At 36.6% G+C, this 24,090-nt stretch overlaps 1 protein-coding gene across 1 annotated transcript; it reads left to right on the top strand.

The window, feature by feature from the left end:
* Window positions 1-2,101: 2,101 nt before the first annotated feature.
* Window positions 2,102-4,221, top strand: LOC116202910 (probable 2-oxoglutarate-dependent dioxygenase AOP1). The gene is made up of 3 exons (XM_031534546.1): window positions 2,102-2,562; window positions 3,171-3,492; window positions 3,654-4,221. Exons 1-3 carry the CDS (start codon window positions 2,168-2,170, stop codon window positions 3,921-3,923), a joined length of 987 nt encoding a protein of 328 aa, XP_031390406.1. The 5' UTR covers window positions 2,102-2,167; the 3' UTR covers window positions 3,924-4,221.
* The last annotated feature ends 19,869 nt before the right edge of the window (window positions 4,222-24,090 follow it).

The raw sequence follows: 24,090 nt of genomic DNA on the forward strand, positions 1-24,090 counted from the left end.
AATTAACTGTTTTAATTAGAATCAATTAATTCTTGGCTTAAACGAGTCATATTGTGTTTGACTAACTAAGTTCACCATTAATTGGCAATGAGATTATAATATCAATTTCTTTGACATTACCAAAACTCATTTCTGCACCAAAATGCAAAATTTCAAAAATGCCGCTAGCTCTCATAAGTCATGGGTAACGTCTAACACAACATGCCATGACCACCCAAGTAACGATGAATGTTCGATTAGGACATTCTTATGAACTAATGATCATACTTGCACTTGAATCCCTTCATTAAGAGATCCCAATCAAGCCAGGGTCATGGTTAATGTCAAACTCTATAGCTCACCTTATGGAGTTTCTGGGTTTCCATTCTTTGATCATTAGGACTTAAACTAGAAAAACATTTCTATTTAAGTCTAACTACCTTGGCCAAGGATTTCTTGATCAAGAATGAACCTCATATCCATAGGACTGGTTAATGAATTACTTTTTGATTGGTCATGTACCTCTATACATAACTAACTAAAGCTACCAGCTGTCAGATACCATGCTAGGCATAAGTATATAAACAGTAGCAAACTTTAGCTACCTATGCAAAATATAATCGTGTCATCTCAGGTCTAAGGATAATATGCACTGATATAATCTAGATACTGTTTCGTTGACACTAATGAAATATCATGCTTACATTATCCACGCGTCATGTCGACCTACTTATCACATAAGTATCCACATATTTATCTCGATATCTAAGATCGTATAGCATGAGACTCACAATTCTATTATCATTAGTATCGCATACTAATCATGGATATAGAAAGAGGTAATGATTTTATGGAATGATAATGTCCAATTAAGGCTCTTATGATCGTGAACTGTTTTAAGACACTTGCACTAGATTACTCCATCACTCATATTCTAAACTCCTTGAGAATGAAGCATCTACCAAGAATTTTCCAGATTTATTCTGACAAACATACACATATTATAAATAACAGAACAATTAGCTGCCATAAATAGGAATTATCCAAAGTACATTTAACGGCTCTAGGACATACAACTAACGGATTTCATTAAGATAGTGTTCTATCTCTTTTTTCTTTTTCCATAAAAGAAATCTATGACCTTAGTGACGTACGCACACACGAGAGAATATTACAATTACAATATTAATTAATCATCAAACAGGTTTGATCGAGATGCCTTGCCGGCCCTGTAAATTTATTAACTCATAAAGTCAAGTTGACTGAGTCATTATATTTATCAAAACAAAATAAGAAAAAAATACTCCTGTAATTGTTGTCCTTGCTCGAATTTTCTTTACCCCATACCGTCGCGTTTTTTTGTATTTTATAGCAAATTTTCCGGGATATATGTGTATATATATATATATAAAGTGTATCACTCTCGGTTGATTCCGATGTCGGTAAAAATTAATGGCAAAACATCTATATGACTTTTCAGTATATGAGTTTTAAGGATTTCGCTTAGGAAGACGAGATTTTCTGATGTTCATGTTCCACCCAATTAATTATGCTCTAAGATATGATTTCTCAACTAACTATATATATGGAACAAAAGCTGATAGAAGAAACACGTTTAATTTGATATGATGATTATAGAATGTGGGACAGGTGGGACGAGAGTGATCTTAAATTAGTAAAGGTTAGGTAGGCGAGAATAGGAAAAATTTGGGATGAATTAATCAACCGTATTAAGTGTCTTAAAATCATCAGTCAATCATATCCGGAGCATAGGATATAATCAATATCAAATTTACAGAATAAAAAATTAATATGAATTGGTTGAAACGATTCAACACTTTATTTTTATTAAACAAGATTTAGAATTCGAGTTTTGTAAACAGAGAAAATCAATGATATGTAACAGTTTTATTGTTTAATGAGTCGACTTAATTGGAATTAGATTAGTCAAGTTTCTTTGGGCTTTAGATACTGGCAACGTACACCAAAAATTTGTAGGTATCATATATAACATGACAGCCAGCTGTTATGTGCTTTATTTTATGGAATTTTATGTCCACTTTCCATGTAAATTGACCTGGACCGCTCGCCCTACATATATAATCATATTTATTGTTATGCAATAGCAGCGGCTGACTGAGGCATCCCATAAAATATAGAACAATAATTTTTGAAGTGATTAATTGTCATGGCTACTCTCAGCGCTCTGCCTCTCAGTCTCCCTAGGATAGATCTGACCTCGGAAGGCTTAAGACCAGGAACCACCGCCTGGGACCTTGTTCGAGGTGATGTCCTTCAAGCTCTTGAAGAGTATGGCTGCTTCGAAGCCGTATATGGTGGCAGTACAAACGAACCAGACCAACTCTATGGCAGTGTCATGGAGCAGCTCAAAGAGGTATTCAACCTGCCTAAAGAAACGAAGCAGCGATTCTTTGAGCCCAGGAAGCCATTGTTCGGCTATCTTGGAGATTTGCCGGGGCTCCCTCTATACGAAGCCATGACAATCGCCGGAGCCGTCAAGTCCCCTGCCATTCAGGGGTTGGCTGACCTTTTGTGGTCGGATCATGGCAATCCAAGATTTTGGTATACATTGCTTTGATCTATATATCTATCTATCCAATCAACTTTTTCTCTATACATTCTATTTTCTTTCTTTGTTTTTTTTTTCTTTTCAGTAGAATTGATTGATCATAGTTGCTCCATGGATAAATCTATATGACGGGTTGTAAGGGCAAGACCGGGACAAAGTATCTGTTACAACTCTGCCGATAAATCTGAGACCACTTATCTTAAGCAATTTCATTGGAATCTCTTTTCCCGACTCTGTATTCTTTAATTCTTGTTTTTCTGCCTTCATTCATTTGTTCACTCCAAAAAAACAAAAAATATATATATATTGCCAAGTAATACTCTCGATTATACATTGTTTTGATCTATATATCTATTTAATTAACTATTTCCCGATTGATTCTTTTTTTTTTTCGCAAGTAGAATTGATTGATAGTAGTTGCTCCATGGAGCAGGATTGATCTGAGACCGCTTATCTTAAGCAATTTTGTTGAAATCTCTATTCTTTAAATCCTGTTTTTGGGCCTTCGCTCATTTCTTCACCCCGAAAAGAAAAATCTATATTGCTAAGTAATTCTCTCCATTTTTTCCGTGTTAATTTGTATTTGACTATATATGTGCAGTGAGACCATGAACGCTTACGCTAAGAAGGTCTCGGACCTGGCCATACTGGCGGAAAGGCTAGTATTTGAAGGACTGGGAGTCGCAAAATACTTCGATTCTCACGTAAATTCTACAACGTACTCACTCCGACTGAGTAAGTACACGGCTCCAGACACAATGGGGGCTCAACTAGGAACAAGCATTCACACCGACAAGAATTTCCTAACCATACTTCAGCAAAATCATGTCAATGGTCTGGAAGTCCAGATGAAAGACGGAAAGTGGATTAGAACATCTCCTTCACCTTCAACTTTCATTGTCATCGTTGGGGAATCATTTCTGGTAAGTAAATTTGTTCAGTTTTCTATATATATATATATGTGTGTGTGTGTGTGTGTGTGAGATATGATTGGTCTTCTAAATTATGTGTGCCTAATCTGTATATGTTTCAAATACCAGAAAGTATCTTTTTTCTTTTATATGTTTCCCAATTGATCAAATAGGGTTGGTCCAATGGGAGGTTACAATGTCCACGACATTGTGTGATGATGAGAGGGCATGAGACGAGATACTCGATCGGGCTCTTTTCAGCACTCGAAGGGACGGTAGAGTGTCCCAAAGAGCTAATCGATGAGGAACACCCGATGCTTTTCAAACCCTTTGATGAAATTGCACTGCTTCAGCTCACCCAAAAGAAAATTGCACTGCGCCGCAGTGTCCACCAAACTGAAGAAGCCGCCGATTGTACTCTTAAAGAGTATTTTGGTGTTTGAAGCTCCATCGTTCTCTTATTAAAGGGTACTCTTCTATCTTTGTTCCTCTATATATGTCATGACTTGTAAGTGCTGGAATACGACATTTATTAAGATCCTAAAATAAGATTAGAGCCGTTTTACCACGTGGTTGATTTGGCGGCATCAAAATACTTCATAACCAGTACATCGTCCCAAAAGAGATGATTTTTTGTGACGCCCTAATTTCGCAGATCTTGAAATAGTCGAACAGGGTCACGAGGTATGTGGTTTATTTCTTTGATGAAAAAAAAGAAAATAAAACTAGTTAAATTATTGATTTTTCTAATGTTTGCAAGTATGCAATAATATGTAGTCCAAGATGATAAAGAATATATACTATAATATTGATAGCGATCAATATTCTGGTGGTTCATTCTGGCATATGAGGATTATTTTGAATATTTTGGGCCATATTTTTTGTCTCGAAAATTAATATATGTCCATTGATCACAAAAACGAGTATAAGGAAAAATGCCCAAGAGGGTATACTACAGAAACAAAAAATACAACAGGTCTAGTTAGATCACTGTAAAATAAGATAACATGTGACTAAAGCACATCAAATAAACGTAGGTACAATTGCAAAAATCAATTTTGTAAACATTCTCAACCTCTTGAGCTAAACTCTATCTGAACCCCAGTGAAAATTAGGAAGCGGAACATAGTGCAATCCATATAGAGATTGTTACAAAGAGAAGCAACGCCAACAAGAGTCTTAAACCGGTAACTGGCGCAGGAACCCTTCACAAATCTTACCTCTAGACTAATTCAATCGACCAATTCCAAAATGGCCCAATCTTTAGATATTCAAATCAAATCAGCTAGGTTCCTATATTCAGTTCAAGCCAGGGATAGCATAACTAATAAAAAAACCAGCCACACCATCAAATCAGAGTACAAAATTTCTTTGATCGATTCAAACTAGCAAAATATCATCGGGGAACGGAAACCTACAAAAACCAACATAAAAAGGCAAAACTACAAAAGGTCGGATTGCAAGCGATTGGAATATGTTTGGGCCCATATAATTCCTTAATTTATGTCCTTTTATATATTTTCTGGGCCTGCATTTGTAATTTTATATAGAGAGTTATATATTATTACATTTAATATTAATCGACATATACAACAGCTCGAGATGCGAGTCTATTTAACTAAAATTAAATAAAGAAAGGAGGCGTAGCATTGAGGAAACTGGAAAGTCACTGATTTGGAAAAGGTCCGAGTTTGGCCTTCATAAATGGAAATTTCGTGCGCTTCTTTTTAATTTTTGCTATTTTTATGTTAGGTCACTGGTCTCCTTTATAACCGAAAAAATGAGACATAGTTTCTCACTTGAAAACCAAAAAAATCTAATTTCAATTCTCGCTCATAGTGCTCTTTTATTTATTTATTTATGTTATTAAGTTCACGGTTACATTGAAATAAAATAAAGTAAAACTAGTCAACACCTGTGCATTGCTCGGTAAAATTTTATCAATTTTCATATGACCAAAATTAGATAATTAACGATAAGTGCAAATTTAAATATAGATATAAAGAAAATATTCTTTTTGTTGAGTACATATAAAAAATACTATAAAATACTACGAATTGTGAAAAATAAATTCATGATGGCAAATAATGAATAATCTAGTCATAAGGAAGTGCGAATGACATATGTAAACATATATAAATAGAGTCCTATGATATGATCCCTATAGAAATGGTCTATATAACCGGACGACCTATCCTCAATTGGAATGGAAAAGAAATTAATTTTTTGTTTTGTATTTATAGGGTATTTGTAACATTGAATTTGAAAAATGTCCCATATCTTGAGGACTTTTCTAATATTACTGAGAAAATTTTTAATTTTTCAAAGGAAATTAATTATATGATATCATATACAAATAATATGGACGAATAACTAGTACACATTGAATTTGACACAAATAAAATATAGTAAAATTCATTAAATTGGAACTGATGGGTCAATCCAATGTGGAACTTAGAGTTTTTGGCAATTTGGCTACGTGGTACTTTCTCCTTCGTCGGCATTAAACGCTTACTTTTGGAAATCATATCAAGTTTTCTCGATATCCTACATACATTAAACGTAGAAAATTCTTCTCGACATTCTACGTACATAGAGTAGAGATAATGTACTTACAAAAAATTAATATAAAAATGGATAAATACATGAATATTTGATTTAGAATTAAATCCTTTGAACAGTTAAAAGGATGATCAACTACGGCCTAAGGGGTAGCCAATGGAGCTCTCACGATCCAAAGGATCAAAAAGATGACTAAACACAGAGCTAAGAATTAACCGTTGGAGCTATGACATCGCTGCTTAGGTTTTATATGTTATTAAAGATACTTTAGCTCCTCGTATGTTGCTCGAGTCTTCTTTCCCCAAGTTGCCGATTATTCTTTTATTTTTCTTTACTATTTTTCAACAATTTTTTTCTCAATCCATATCTATATAAAGTTGGAGTCTATACTAGTGCGTAAAGTCAGAGGTGAAACTTTTCATCTCACTTTCACTATCCGATATTGCCCATTGCAGTACGTTCAGTTAGTTACAATCATTGAATTTAGGACAAATCTATCTATCTATCTATATATTATGTAATTCAAAGTATTCCCATGAAAGCTTGTCGTTGGATCGATGAAGACGTGCTACATCAGCATTTCGAGAGACTCTCAACTCAAAGTGAAGAGTTTTGACATTCCTTGCGTTAATGCATACATAAATGTATTAACTTTTATAATTTTTACCACAATCTCTTCCTTTCTCTAGAAGGCACTCTTTAACAATACCATTAGTGAATTTTGAATTTTCCAAAAAAATTATTTAATAAATGTATAACTTGCTTACGTGTCTCCCAAAAATGCAAGTACCTATATAACGCGCTTACGGAAGGAAATTTCACTCAAATTACTTCGTTCCCGCTCATCCACTTCTCTCTCTTTTTCCACCCCATTTCCTCTATTTTTATGGATTATCAACCGTCTTTTTCATTCTAGGCAAACTCATCTCCTCTATCTTTACGGTAATACTACAGCAGTTGGCACCAAAAACCAATCACCACGGTTATTTTACTTCTGATCGTCAGATTCATTTACTTAAGATTCTAACTTTACATGTGTTTTAAATTCTTTTGGTTTAAAATTTATCCGTCATAGCTTGATTATCCATATTTTCGACTACATATCTTTTCGTTGACTCTCGATCTCACCCATGAATGAGCCCTCACGTCCCCTGTTATTTAATTTTAACTGCAAATGTTGGACATTAAATTTGAAATAATGTTTCTCTTTTCCTAGGAGCTGTTCATCATCATAACACTATCGTGTCATGTAGTGCTCTCTGCTCTCCTCTTCAATGGACAAATTTTGCTGCTTGCTTGCTACCGCTACTGATTGCCAAAATTTACTTACACAAACAAATAGATCTGAAATATTCCTGGGAGCAAGCCCACGGAAACGAACCCCCCTCGCCCGCTAAGAACATAGCAGCCCTCAATATTGATAATGATATGCCCGACACAATAAATATATATATGTATATTTGTGTCTGTGTTTGTGGGCGTGCAAAGACAATTTCAACTCAATACCGTAATAGACGATTGAACCAAATATACAATCGAACAAGAGACGATTGAACCCAACATACAATCTCGAAGACAATTGTCACCACCCCAAGATCGTCATCAATCATCTTCTCTAGTCGAACAAGAGACGATTGAACCCATTATACAATATCTAAGTCGAAGACGATTGTCACTGCCCATAGATCGTCATCGACTTCGAGATTGTATGCTGGGTTCAATCGTCTCTTGTTTGATTGGAGAAGTGGAAGAGAAGGCGATGTGCAATATTTCTTTATTTTTTAAAAGTAATTAAATTATTTTTTATTAGATTGAACCGGTGCAATTGATTCGATTTAATACGAAATGGATCCGGCTTGATCACAGGCGAGACAGAGAGTCGACGAAAAGATACGTGACAAAAAATATGGATAATTAAATTATGATGGGTCAATATAAAACTAAAAGAATTTAAGACGCTTATATGGTTAGGATCTTAAGTAATGAGATCTTACGGTTAAAAATAAAACCATGGTAATTTTTTTTTTGTGCCAACCGCCGTAAAATCCCTACTATTTTTATGTATTATCAACCGTTCTTTTCTTCTGGGCCAAAAAAACTATCCATTTCTTCACTGTCCCTTGAAATTAAAAAAACAAATGGCCCATTCTTCTTTTCTAATTTTTGGTCGGTTTCTTTCCTTTTGTTTTTCTTAAACCTGAATTATGTTTTTAGTACTCTAATAAGTTTAAAGTTTTAAAAAGTAGAAGGTCCTTTTATTAAATATAATTAAAATAATTGTGAAACCGACGGAAAGTGTCAAAGGTTTTGTTAAATTGAATATATCAATTTGCTGCTTATATTTTAATTCATATAATTATTTAATATCCCCTGCATAGCACGAGTGCAAATCTAGTTTAGTATAATATCGACGGTGCTTATCCATGTATGTATATATATGTACACACACACATAGTAGTGATAAGCCCGTGCTTTGTTGGAAACATGCCATCTTTTTCGGAGTCACTTTGGTCCTACATGTATACCTAAAAAAGGTATATAATATTTCGGAGCAGCCATCTGTTATGGTAAAATTATTATGATATCATTTTTATACCATGTATATATATAATACATTATTACGTACATACTTTTCACATTACAAAAGGTAGCAGCGTTTTCTTTTGACTCAATTTAAATTCTTTTATCACAGTATTGCAGCTTAATGATGAAAATATAGCATTAAATTTTATAACCTTGTATAGATAATTATGTCATATGGAGATATTTAAATATTCGTAATAGAATAAATTGATTTATATATAACATGTACGAATTTCAGTAACTTAAATAAATTTCATAATAATTCCTTTGATTTACGTTATTTATAAAATTTTACTTTAATGTTTTTATAAAGTAAATTTGATAGGTAGATGTAAATACCTTTGTTGAAAACTTGGAATTCAAAAAAGAATGAGAAACAAAAGAAAATCTTAAGATACAAAATGAAAAGGAGCTGATAAGTATTTTATGAAATTTGTTGATGATATGAGTTAAAACAAAAATTGTAAATATATATGCAGTATAGATAGAAAGTGAAGAATATTTTTTTAGAATTTTTCCCTTATTTATTTAAGGATTCCTTTTTAAAAAGTCCAGTTTTTCGTCACTGAAAAGAGTAGAACGAAAGAAGTTTTAAAATATCTTTAGAGATGAAGAGATTGTGTTGATGATAGAGTTATAAAAAAACCAATAAACTAACAATTTAGCCATCGAGAAATTGATGTTACATCAAATCATACCTCAAGAAATTTTTTACATCAAATTGGACATTGACAGATTAAATGTACATCAGATGATCCATTCCATCTGCCTGCCATCCAATAGTGGACGAAAACATCTAATGTGATATTATTTCTTACTTTTTTTTACATTAATTTTGACATTGACCTATTGAATGTACAATATATTGTCCCTTCTATCAGAGAGTTCCGTCGAATTTTTAACGACAGACAAGCAGAATGGGCAATATGATGTACATTTAATATATCAATATCAAAATTGATGTAAAAATTTTCTAGAGATCAGATTTGATGAAACATCAATTTTTTAAGGGGCAAATTGTTAATTTACTCAAAGAAAAATTATAAATATATATATATATATATGCATCATAGATAGAAAGTGAAGGATATCTTTAGACTTTTTCTCTCATTCATTTAAGGAAACCTCTTGAAGAGGTCCAATTTTATTTACCCAAAAAAAAGAAAAGGTCCAGTTTCTATTGCTAAAAAGAATGGAATGAAGGAAGTTTTAATATATTTTTTTATTCCTACCGAAAAAAATACTTTTTTTATTACGCACTTAAGCCTAGAGAGACAATGTATATGCATCACAGATGGGAAGTGAAGGATATTTTTCTAGAATTTTTATTTTATTTATTTAAGGATCCCTTCTTAAAATATCCAATTTCTATCTTTGAAATGAAGGAAGTTTTAAAATATTTTTTTAGGGTTAATTACTTGGAAAAGTACAACCTTTATATTCTTTTCGTAAATAGAGTACGACCTTTAGAAAATAATACAGAAATGCACGGCTTTACATTTTTTTTCTAAATATAACACGATATTTTGAGAGTAGCATAGAAAGGCATGACATTTGCCTTTTTTTCCCTAAATATAGCACGATTTTTAGAAAATAACACTGAAATGCACGACCTTCAGGTTTAGCTGCGACTCTAGCACGACGTTAATTATTCATCAAATGTAATGATTACAACTAATGGCGCCTTGTGGTATAACGTGATTGAACGAGTGGATTGAACATATTTTTATTTAATTAAAAAATAATTCTAAAAATTAACAAATTTTAAAAGAAGACTTTTTCTTTAAAAAAAAAGGGGGAGCGAATTGTAGATTGCTAAGGGGGCAATCGGAGCCCCACCGTTGAAATGAAAAAGCCCCAATATCAGGACTTTTTCGATTCCGTCGATGGGTGCTTCGATTATGGCCACCACGCACATAATTGAAGTTTTGTTGCTGCCAGCTACCTCAATTGGGAGATGGTAGCCACCGGCATAGCTACCACCGTCGGTCCCCTCCCCTTTTCCTCTTATTAAGTTGAATTTCCCTTTCATTTCTTTTAATTTTTTTAATTCTTAATTAAATAAAACTTGTGGAGTCTACTCGTCCAATTATAGCATTGTTAGCTCCATATTAGCTATTATCGTTATAATTTGACAAAATAATTGACGTCGTCATGTTAGATATGCAACTAAACTTGAAGTTCATGTCTTTCTATGCTATTTTTAAAATGTTGTGCTTTATTTAGGAAAAAAAATGCAAATGTTGTATCTTTCCGTGCTACTTTCCAAATATCATATTATATTTAGGAAAAAATGTAAAGGCTATGACTTTCTATACTATTTTTCAAAGGTCGTGTTATATTTTGAAAAAAGTACGAAGATCATATTTTTTTAGGTAATGAACTTTTTTTTTTTACTCTTGCCTAAAAAAATATTATTTTTCTTATTACGTCCTTTCGCCTAGAGAGGCAAGACTTATTATAATTCTCCTTTAATAATATAAATTACTTAAATGTTAACCTAAAGAGGTTTTTTTTTTTGTGCGTACCGGTATCCAAGTAGCCCAACTGGTTCTGACCAATCCAGTTCGAGTTGGGTCGGCCCATTAAAGGGTAAACCTCTCCCAATCAAGACTTTTCTCCATTTTCAATACTCGAATCCGATACCTTAATTAAGAGAAACAAGCGTTGTGCGGACTCGAATTTCATCTCGTCGGGGCTCAAATGCGTGCGCCATCGCACGGCTTGGGGACGCGTGACGCACACCCATGAGAAGGAGTCGCCACTATCTGTTTACGACTTGAAGGTCGAGGGCCAGTGAGTTGCCCGGGTCTAGGGGTACGGGGTACACCTAATTGCTAAGGCATATGGTCTTGCGGAACCCTAAATTCCGAATTCGGGGTTCTGTTAAGTACGAGCCTATATCCCGCACGCCCTATTGATACTCTAGTTTGTCTAGAGTTTGCCATTTTTACTTATTTGCCGCTTGATTTAAGTTTCTCTCATCTCGCTCGTTTTGACACCGTAACTTCGATGAAGCACTCAGACCATCTGCTCACCGACCGGGGTCCTTACAACAACTGAATGAAAATACAGAAGATATCATTACAATGTACTATCAAATAAATATAAAATACAGACACGATATAGTACATGGACCCGATCAGTTTGCATTAGGCTAAATATTTCACTCGTACTCACCGCGTAATTTTGAATAACCGAAATTAAGGCAACGCAGGCTCAAAAGAGCCGGGGGTCGGGTCCAATCGAACCGACAGATAACAGAAGAGTCGTTTGACTCTCGTGATAGCCATGGGACCGGTTGAGCTCCCGGGTCATGTCCGGCCAAGACTCACCTCCCCAATCCGAGTCGTCTTCCACATAAACACTACTAGGAGCGGAACGGTAAGTCGAGGCAAGACCCGATCCACACTTGGGTTGCGCGCACTCGAGGTGAATGGGCGTTGGACTTGTGATAAACGGTAAGGGGTGTTGGACCCCATGTGCATCGCATTCTATGGGCTAGGGCTCGAACCTCGATAAAATAGACAAAAATAGACGGAAAAAAAGACCAAAACGGACAAAACTGGCACAAACGGATAAAAGCGGATAAAAACAGAGGACTACATGCATATTGTGTATTAAGCGCCGAGTTTACGTGATTTATCCGGTTCGTGCGGGGTTTCGATCAAAACATATTCAATTGTTCACATGCGCACGCGAATAAGCAAAATTAATCACAATGGAATTTAATTTGTCAATTTTTAAGTCCGAGTAGTTAATTAAATCAGTTTAGATGTATTTAGTCGATTTAATTCCTTTAAAGCCGAGTGAACATGAAATTGATTTGTGTGCGTTCGTTCTCGCTTTAAATGACCGGTTTTAATGTTGAGTAATTAACAAAATTCCAATTCGTGTTTTCGTCGGTTTAATTAAAACAACGATTATTATTTTTTTGGGTTCATCTTTTCCTCATTTTTCAAAAAAAAATTCGATTTTTTTTCATCACAACAATCACAAATTATCATCGCAAATACCGAATTTATTCACAAATTGAGTCCTAAGCATGCCGCTAAGTCGGAATAAATACCTAGTATCGGTTTAAACCGAAAATAGGGCTGTCGGACCGAGCTAGAGGCGGTCGGACCAAGCTAGAGGCGATCGGACCGAGCTGGAGGTGGTCTGAACAGTGCAGATCGGCTGGACGGGCACTGGGCCAGGCGCGCAGGTGCTGGGCCGTGGGAGGAAGTTGGGCTGGGCACGCGGGAGCTGCCACGATAGGAAGTTGGGCCGCAGAAGGGAGCAGTTAGGCTACGTGTTCTGGGCCGAGTCTCGGGTGAGTTAAAGCGAGTCGGATAGTCTTTGCTGGACTGGACTGGGTCGAACGGGCTGGACCGAATTGGTTGGGCTGGACCTGCGCAAACCAAAGAAAGACGGGCTGAGCCCATGAGAGAGAGGGTGAACGGAGAAGACAAGGATGGGCTGATGAGAGGACTCCAGCGGCTGTTGACGGTGATTCCCGCCTATGGGCGTCGCGACGACGGCGCGAGAGGGCGCGAGAGACGACGGTGAGTACCGCCTGGGCTACGCCACGTTCGGGATGGGCGTCACGAAGCTCGGGACAGTCGGGATCGAGGGGAATTTTGAGTTTTTTTGGCGGCGAGGTATCGAGCTTTCTGGCGAGGGATTTCAAGTTTAATCGCCGGAAATCGGGGGAATTGAGAGGAGGAAATTGAGGGGTTTTGTGCGGGGGGGTGTCACGGATCGATTGGGGAGAATAACGGAGAGTGAGAGAGCGAGATTGGGCGTCGATTTCCGCCTTTTTGTTTTTCGAGGGGAGCCGGCTCGGGGTAAAAGAAGACCCAGAGAGAGAGAGAGGGACAGCGGGCGAGGGAGCATGAAGGGGAAGCGAGCGGTGCCGTGGCGGAAGAGTGTGTTAGCGGTGGCAAGCATCGCGGTGGGTGGGCAACCGCGGTGTGTCGGAGGTGGCAGAGGGATGCCGATGAGAGAAGAAGAGAAGCAGAGAAGAAGAGGGGGGGGGGAGAAGATAAGAGAAGAAAAGAAAGCGAGGGGCGGAAAGGAAAACGAAGAAAAGAAGAGGGGAGGATAGTGGAAAGGAAGAAAGAATAGGGGGCGAAATGAAACGGTCAGAAAATCTGACCGGCGTCAGTTCGGTCTGACAATGATTTGATCCCCTTTTTCTTTTTCTATTTTTAAGAATTGAGAATTGAAATTGACGCGCGTTAACCGTAGAATTCTCGTCTTCTTAATTAGGTGTTAGAAAAACAATTCGAGACCGTCATTGCATTTAGAAAAATTTATGGATCAATATCGTGCAATGAAATATTTTTCGCCCTCGAGTTTGCATCTCGAATTTTGAAAATTGACATCGATGTACGCGAAATCCAAGGACGTCCCAAGTATTATTTTTTGAAAAATCATAAAATTGGTGTTAAATTAATAAAATACCCCCATTTTTAGAAGTCACGAATGCGCGAGCAATTAGCCAGAAATACTTCCCTCGTATGGGTGACAAAATGACGATTCTGACCCCCAAGGGTTGGTGGGTTAAAATAGGGTGCTGACAAGCGTTGATATACTTGAACCAACATTCGTTGGTAATCTGTAGAGAATTTCTACTGCCGAAAATATCCTCATGAAAAGAGTTTTTTTTTCCATTATTATGAATTAGCAAAAGAGAAGGAAGCTTTTAAATATTTTATTGTAAAATGCTATGTCAATTGACACAAGGTCAAATGAGAGTTCAACTTAGAAATCTCCTTTAATTTAATAATAATACTAGAAAAATAAGTCCACGAGATGCCACGAGAGTAACTTTACGAAGAAACATATAATTCGAATTCACATTCTTTATTGTTTAAGCTTTAAAATTATTTTAACTTTCCTAAATTTTTCCTTTCTTATTATGATGATGTAATATTCACTAATATTAAATATCTCTTAATAAATGCGAGATTACATTATAATTATTTGAGGATACAAAATCACGTTTAATTAATTAAATATTTTGATTCCAAAAATAGGTCGAAATTAAAAGTTAAATAATAAAAAATCAATATCGAGGTAAAAAACTTGGGGAAAACATGGACTCGTGGAGCATCAATGTTAGTGCTTATCTAATTATAAAGGAAAAAAAAATCTCAGGGCTTATAGTGTTTGAATAAAATTAAAGATTGGTTTCTGTTCATGTCAAAATCCTGGAAAATAGGTGTTAACAGTTCATAAAATATTATAGTCTTTTTTCATGTCTAATATTTGCATTTATTTAAGTAACTTGAATTTAACTTCCTGAAAGCAAGTTATTTTAGACAGTACTTTATTTGGTTTAGTGAATTCCTAGCTACTTCTCTTCATAGACTTCTTTGTAACTTTATTTAGCAAATAGTATAGAGCATAGATTTAAACATAGATATACATTAGCCAAATAAACACTTATATAACCATCGGGGGGGGGGGGGGGGGCTGAAGGGGGGAATTGAAGCAATATATAGCACCCAACGACCTTTATAAAGAGAGTAATTAGTAAAAGATCATCTAAATTAAGCTAAATCATAAAAAATGAATGTAGAGTAAATACAAGAACACTGGCAAGGCATATATACTCTGCTAGTGAAGTCTAAAACAAGACCCTTTTAAAAGCATTCCATAAAATAAGATCACAGGAAAAATTAAAGAAAGAAAAAACGCAGTTTCTGACTAGTAAATTGCCTGCAATGATCCATCTTCGGGACAGTTCTTGTTGCAAGATCGAACGAACATCTTGCATTATAACAGCAATATAATTAACTGCAAATGAATCGATGAGCAAATCTTCTTTGGCAGAACAGAATAGAATGAAATAAAATTGAGTGGACTCGCTTCCATGTATCTGTCCTGCCAGAAAAGGAGACATGCTCACTAATTCACTTGCAGCTTCACAATATGTATAGTTGCTTCGGGGAAGGCTAGGTCCTGAAAAGTATACAAGATTTAACAGCGGTTTTATAGCAGTCGATATCTACATAGAAGAACCTTGAAAGGATATCCCTTTTGATGGAGCACAATGGTAGATTACAAATTAAGCTCCTGGACCTCATGCATTCAGATTTATTATCCTGTGCTAGAGGAATCCTCGTACTTCAAGATATTTCAATTGTGGAACCCCTGCAGCAGAACATGTGCTGGTTCTCGTAATATGCGGTTAATGTTCGGGTTCTAGGGACTTCGACTAGTCATCGCCACTGTTTTTGTCTTGGCAATGCAACTACAAGTACTCCTTGTCCTCGTGGGTATTAATAATAATAGGGTGGGGAGACGGAGACCTTCTTAACGATGTTTGAAAACCTAATTCACTCTTCTATCAATGATCATCTAAAGTATCATGCCCTGGCCTCTACATCGGTTAATCAAACTTGATGATACTTTGTTTGAGAACTCCAATTCGGCATTAAGTCCTAATTTTTAGTTTTTCAAAGATAATTGGGAACTATCACAAGGTGAGCTCTATCTATCATCATTAAATATAATCAAGGAGCCAAATATAATAATATATATGTTACATCTTATGCACCCTTTCGATATTTGTACCGATGACATTTGATCGGTAATCCACGGGCATATATATGGTCGATGGACACTTCAATGCACGAGGATGGTAGTAGCATAATTGACATTTGGTGCTTGAGCAATTACTTTGGAAATTCATAGCTACATTTACTGCCTCTATAATTTGTCATAAAATGCTCTTGTTATCAAGCCTTAACATCATCATTTTCACATATTCAGTTTTCCCTCCGATATCTCTCCATTTCTAAGTCCATTTGTTCATACATGTGCACCAATCACGTCACGGACTTGCCTAAGCTTGAACACCAAGACAAGTTGCTCATGCATGTGAGGGGGACCATATAACTAAAGCAAATCCATGCAAAAGGAAAAATGAACGAGTCTTCGATGGAAAGAGAAGAATGATCCTTCGGCATATACCAATCGATAGTTTTCTCTCCACGGCATATCCACGGTTCAGGTGCGAAATTCTTCCTCTATAAATAGGCAGCTGTAGCAAAAGAACCAGCAACAAGGACGAGTAAAAGTCATGTTGCAACTTCCCCTCTAGTCGCACCAAACTTGACTCCGACTGTTCAATATTGTTGGGCGATCGATTATTTCAAGCTCCAGTTTTTATAAGATACGTACGTGGGGCCGGGTAGAGAAGAATAACAGTGCAATTCTCCTTTGGCAGACACATACATACTTATATATATACACGTATTTATGTGCATTATATTTGTACAACTTTATTTGATGATTGTAGTTCTGCCAAAGGAGAATTGCCCTGCCATTCCGTGACTCTACCATAATTGACAATGCTAGCCGCGAAAGCTTCAAATTCTATAGCTTCAAAAAAGGGACAGGCCTGGCAGCTTTTTATCGAATAGGTAAGTCTCGAATTTTTGATCAAATATATAGGCATTTTATGAGGACTAGTTTACGATACAACTAGTTGAGAAGTGACACTCTTTTTTGTGTCAACTTCATCCGCCAAAAGGAATCCGATTTTTTAATGAATTTTATATATTTTTTCAACGTATATGACGTTTTCTTTTGGGGATAATTCAATCAATGTATTATGTACACGTTCGTATACGACTTTAGGAAAAATAATACGCTTTTTCGACATTTAGTTTAACAAACATTATATAACATAAATATTTGAAATCCCACCGGCCGCCCCATCAGTATATGACTTCAATAAATGATGACGTTTTTGGGAATTTACCAAACAGAAGAAACTGTAAAAATAATATTAAAATTTCTCATAGTTTTGTGTATCCTATTATCAAATTATTCATTACAAAATCAACTTGGAGACACTGATGGATTCAGGGGGTCGCCCCTTGACCCGGGAAAAATTATAAAATTTCTATTAGATTTTTTCAAATTTATGTTTTTTTAATGGAATTATTTTATTTTGCTCCTTCAGACTTAGCGATACAATGTCCATTTGAATTTCATCACATTTGGACAAAACTCCTAGATTTGTACCTCCTTGGAGAAAACGTAAAATATATATATATATATATATGTGTGTGTGTATTTAGCATGTAAGCCACATTCTTTTCAATTAGTAAGCTATAAAACTATACAAAGCGGTACCATAATATATATATATATATATATATATATGCGTATATATATTTAACAAGTAAGCTACATTCTTTTAATTAGTAAGCTATAAAACTATACAGAGCAGTACCATAATTTTGTACTTAATACGTTAGATTCTTCTATTAGAAAAAATGACATTTTCACAATTGTAGGAAAATAACTAAGCAAAAGAAATTTTTAAAAGGGCAAATTTGAAATTTAAAAAAGTACGGACTTTGTCTTATTTTCTATAGGCATATAGTCCGTTAGATATTTTCCATGAGTAATTACCCCAGACATGTTTACGTGGACTATCCATGTGCCGAAGAGGCCAGAAATGACCCAAAATCGAGAATGTATTGATGATTGATTGATTGATTAACCTATAAAATAGGCCCAGTCCTGAGGCCCAATTAATAAGGCCCAGTAAACAATGATTCGACGATACCATAATTTTACCGGGTTTGAAGAATCATATTATAAATCCATATCAAAAATCTTAATTAGTCCTCATACCAAGATCTACCGGAGCCTCAGGATCAATTTCCAATTTCTGTACTACACCGTCTTGGTCATATGTGTGTGTGTGTGGAGCAATGGATCTAGAATTGTGTTTATACTACTAATTATTATTATACATATATAATATATACATACATATATGAAGACTCAATCTAACAAAACGTAGTAGATCTCGGTGCAAGATGTTCTTCGTATGGTCACACCCAGTCCCGCTTCCTTAACTAACCACATCAACGGCAAACCGGCCAATAAGGATAATTTGATGGCCTGGGGGGCGTGACTCTTAATCATTTGAGTCTTGAAGATGATCATATCAGATGATTTCATTCGTATCTCCAGGTTGCTACATTAACAATTTTGCTTAACATGGAAGCGAGTCGGATTCTACTATTCTAGTAGTTAATATATTTTGGAGATGTGAAGGGACTGCATAGATTTCTCGTAAGACCGCATGTTACGGATAGTTTGATGATCATTTGACCAAATTTTTCGTTATTCCGTTGCTGTTTTCGAACAGAAAGCCATTGGATATGTCCGAGCATAAGACACAATTGTAATCAACGAGGAAATCACTGTAATGCCAAAAGAAAAAAAAAATTGAAAAAAAAGAAGAAAGAAATGGCAGTCCATGGTTTTGTGCAGTTTCCCATGGGTGCTCATGTGAAGTGGGATTTGACAACAGAACAAATTAAAGAGAACAAAATATCTTTGAGCAAAACGACAGACAGGAATTTGCTGAAAAGCTCTGCCTCCCCTTCTCTAGTCTCCCTCACCTTTTGAGAGCGATAATAATATATTATGTCAAGCACAAGGGGACATATCGCACCGCCAGCTGCTCTCGTAATGGAATGGGAATGGGAGCTTTTGGCACTTTTTAATTTTATTATGATGACGATGATGAAATGTTTGAATTTTTCATTCCTTTCCGGTGGAGCACGGGAAGTGCAATGTTTGGAATTAGATTGGAGGAAATTTACATAATAGATCCTTTGATACAGGTATAGAAAGTATGGGAAAAGATATCATGAAATCATATCAGGGTGACATGGTTAGTACTCTCCTTGAAATGTATAGTACTCTCTTTAAAAAGTGTAGTATTTTCTTCGAAATGGTCGATACAATAATGAATTTTTAAAAGTACTATACATGTACTACACTTTTCAAAAGGAGTACTGCGTCTTTCAAAGGAAGTACCAATCATGTCACCATGATACGGTGTCAACGCATCATTTTCCCAAAAGTAAATAGAGGAACGACGGACTAGGGAATTAGTCCCCGGTATTAATCGAATTTCAAATAGTGAAATCATTACTGCATTGGTTATACTTTAAATTGAGCTACTACATAAGAGATGCGAGGATTTGTATGGTGGCACTCATTCAACAAAGCTTTTAGTACTCTTTATCTCTCATTTTCTTATCGCAAGAAGTTCCAGGACCTCTTCTGTGCTGAAAAAATGTAATTAGATAAATGTTTTCCATTTTTTTGGATGTTTAGACGTTCACATCTATGAGCTTATAAGCTCCTCTGATATTTAGGTTCCAAAAGTACCTAGCACTAAATAAGATTAAAAATTAAGAACCATTAAAATAGTAAGATACTGATTACTACTAAACCAACTGTTTGGTCATATTTTTTTTTTCTTTTAACCAATGGCTTCACGACTCTTTTTTTTTTTTTTTTGGCGCCGGGGGGGGGGTAGAAAAGGATAATGTTATATTAGAAGTTAATCATTGTCAGCCGAGTCATCTCGGTTAATACATAAAATACGAGTTTTGTCGACATCCATCGATCAAACAGTACACGATCAAGAGCCCCAACAGGAGGGGTATCAAAATAACAAGTGTTATCCTGGTGTTGGAAGTCCTCTCGTGCTGATTGAGCAAGGAAATAAGCAACCCCGTAAGCTTCCCTGAACGCATGTCCAATCCTAAAACCAGTGAAGGAAAGAGCTAGAGTCCTGCAATCCAAAATAATCGGCATTAGTATTAGGTTGTCACATGAGTTATCGGGGAACAACTCAACAAGCACCCACCCCAGCATCCAATTCCACTATGAGAGATTGGATGCCAAGTGCCCGAGCCACGAGGAGTCCATCACGTAGTGCCAAGCACTCAGCCATAAGACTGTTTGTGACCCCAAGATAGTGAGCAAAGCTGTTAGATAAATTTTTAAATAAAAATGGCCCTAATTCAGACTCGTGCCTATATGCAACCCAAAAACTTAAGCTAATGGGTTACTGAGCCTTTGTCTTTTATAAACTTCCTTATTTTTTTCTTTTCAACCGATGTGGGATATTGTGTCCTCTCACATCACCACTTTTTTTCCAACATCCCGCCCTCACGTGGTATCGTGTCGTCTTACACGAGCCACGTGACCTTAATCAATCGACGAGACCACACGACTTAATCACACCCGTCCTCACTTCGATGTCCCGACATTGAACACAACGGGTGCCTGCTCGAGGCGCACGTTACACTTACACTCGAGCCTACAGGTCACACGGACCCGCTCATACATGCGCGTTATGCGCACCTCACGGCACGAAGCCGCCTGTCAGCACCCCATTTCGGTCCACCGACTCCAAAGCGACAAAATCATCACTTTGTCACCCCGCATGAGGGAAGTATTTCTAGCGAATTGCTCAAGCATTCATGGCCTTTGAAAAAGTGACATCAATTTTATAAAAATATTTTTGCGGGGTGTCTTTGAATTTCACGCGCGTCAACATCAATTTTCAAATCCGGGAAGAAAATTCAAGGTCATAAAATATTTTATTGCATAACATTGATCCATAAATTTTTCTGAACACAATGCTGGTCTTGGATCATTTTTTGGACATCCAATTGCAAAGACGAGAATTTTAATTTCGACGCGCGTTAAATTTGAATTTTCGAATTAAAAAAAAGGAGCCAAGAATTCGGCCAAATTCAGCAAAGGAAGAAGAAAAGAAGTTCGTGAAGGCTTTCTCGGTTTTTGCACAATCATCCTATCTAAACCCTTCCTTCCTTTCTTGCCGAAAATCTCATTCATTCCTCATTAATGCTACAAGCTATCAGCAGATTTCGGTCAGCATTTCCAAGGGAAGACACGGCTAGGTTCATAGGGAGAGGAGAAAGGAAATTCATTAAACCGTTTTCTCGATTTTAGGCAACATTCCTATCTAGACCTTTCTTCCCTCCTTGCCTCTCTCTCTCATTCATTACACATTCATTATTCAGCAAAACATATTCAAGAGAGGGCCAAGAATTCGGCCAAATGCAGCTGCAGAGGAGAAAAAGGAAGTTCATTAACGGTTTTCCCGTTTTGGCGAAATTTTCCGATCTTGGACCATCCTTCCCTTCTTGCCTCTCTCCCTCATTCATTATTCATTGATTCAGAATGGAGGCAGCAACTTTAAAAAGGAAGAGTGAGCAGAGAACAGGGAGATTTTCGGAGGAAAGGAGGGCGGCAGAGGAGAGAATAAGAAAAAAAAACCGTTATTGTCAAAAAATGTCGTTTTTCGGGCAAAAACATCCATCTACCCTCACCCAAACTTCGAAAAAATACATGCCCCACCTATTTTCGACCTTCTGAATCCATTGGTGACATCCATTTAGCCATTTGGAGTCCCTAGCCACCCGCTCCAGAGCTGAATGGAAACGAGCTCTTTGTAGATTTTCGGGTTTCCTTGCGTTCTTCGACCCCTACGACTATGGCGAGTCGTACGATTCTTCCTTGACGGGTCTCTAACGATCCTCACTCTCCCCGTGACACGAAGGTCACGTCCCGAGAGCCGTTCCACAGTGCAAACTACCTGAATTTTTTATTTTTATTTTTATTTTCTTTCTCTTTCTTTAAGGTTTCATGGTTTTTTTCCTTGTTGATTCGGGTCAGTTAGGGTACTCACCTCTTGAACACCATCCACAGCTACTTCCGTGGATCTCTTAACAACCTTGAACCTCGTGCCCGATCGGAGGAGAGACCCCTCATTTTCCTCACAATCTCACCTCACTCGAGCCCAAGGAAGGCTTACTAGGATTATTGTTGTACCTGAGCATCCAGCAGCTCACCTCACACTTTCCCAGATTCATTTTCATTCTTAAGGCATAGGTATGTCATCCACTAAACCCTTAGAGGAGTTAGGTCTTTTAATTTCAGAGTATTGTGGGGTGATAAAGCGGTCCCAGATCGATTTCCATGCATGTTTTGGTATGAACCGATGCCCTTTTTATCGATTTCGTTTAAATCCCATATTGTTATGCTAGTTTCACGGGGCGCAACGGAAACGAAAAAGGAACAGAAATTCAAAATTTCATACCCGTGAAACTAATTCCAAGACCTACTAGAAGAATAAGAGTAAATAAAAGCGTACCTGGAATATTTAAAGTTGTCGACCGAGCGTCCCACGCGTGACGCCTCTACCGGTGTCCACACCGATTTTGTCGACGAGTCTTCGAGATCGGCGGTGCTAGTGACCAACACTCGAAAGAAACACTGGTGCGACTCTCGAAATTTATTAGACTTAATTGGACCTAATGAGTTGAACAATTCAACTCAATTATGCCCATTTATATACATACATGTATATCTTATATATTTGTGTATGTAAACGTACACAAACACATGCATACATATATATCTCATCTATATAATATTTGTATGCTCTGTACCCTTTATATAACAAACAGGAAGGGAAGAAAATTCAAATCCCACCGATGTGGGATTAGAATTACATGGGCTCCCTACATGACATGTGTCTAGGTAAATGGCATCATTTAATTAGCCCATGTGTATGTATAAATGTAGACATATGTATGGCCCATGTGTCACCGTATTAATCGTGCATCAATTTGGTCCATTTAATCTAATAAATCGAGTCTAATTAATCGACAAATTTAATCTCATTAAATATCCGATTAATTAGTCGCACCATAAATCATCTAATCTCTATTAGACGATTTTATTGTTTCAAAATATCTCGTCAATTTAGTCGTAGTGTGTGACCCTGTAGGTTCCCAATTACGTTGATAGTAATATCGAAATCTCTATTTTAATATTACAAACAGTGAGCGGCATCTAGCAATGCATCACTGTTACTCAAGTAATCGAAAAGTCAATTTCTCGACGAACCTTGTGACCTATATTACCGTGTAATATAATCCATTGTCCTCTATATCTCTATTGAGCCCAAGGCATGGTCGATGACATCCTTGTATGGCTCAATATCTCTCTTTCTTGGTTTACTGGGTAAGTCTATCAGAACAAATGAGCTCGATATCGCTATATCGACTCATTTGGGTATGCATACACTTTTAGACTTAACCACCAAGTGGCCGTGAGATATCGCTCCCGTTTCGTAGGAGGGACAAATTCTATTTTGATCACTCACATTCCTCTCCATGCTCTGTGGTATACCCAATAACTGTCTTTATAACCATCCTGTTACAGTGTCGTTTGACAGTATCAAAGTATATGACATGACATGTAGGAATCTATGGTGACCTCAAGTCAAAGGACCATTACACTATAGTCACTTTGAGATATGCTAATGACAATCACGTAACAAACCATGTAGCAATCTCATGGTGGGTCAGTCCAATACACATTACTCTTAATGTATACATGTGGTGTGATTTGATATCTCCATATCCATGACCTATGAGACTTGGTCATCAATCAACACTCACACTAGTCTAACCGTATTATCGTTGTCCTAATTAACGATAATACTTTGACTATGGACATTTAGGAATAATGTTCATTAATTATAGGATCTCACAATCAAGTCACACTTGATGCCTATTGAACCTACTATTCCAAGGACATTATTGTGTA

Source organism: Punica granatum, chromosome 4 (genome assembly GCF_007655135.1).
Source record: "Punica granatum isolate Tunisia-2019 chromosome 4, ASM765513v2, whole genome shotgun sequence".
Taxonomy (NCBI): Eukaryota; Viridiplantae; Streptophyta; class Magnoliopsida; order Myrtales; family Lythraceae; genus Punica; species Punica granatum.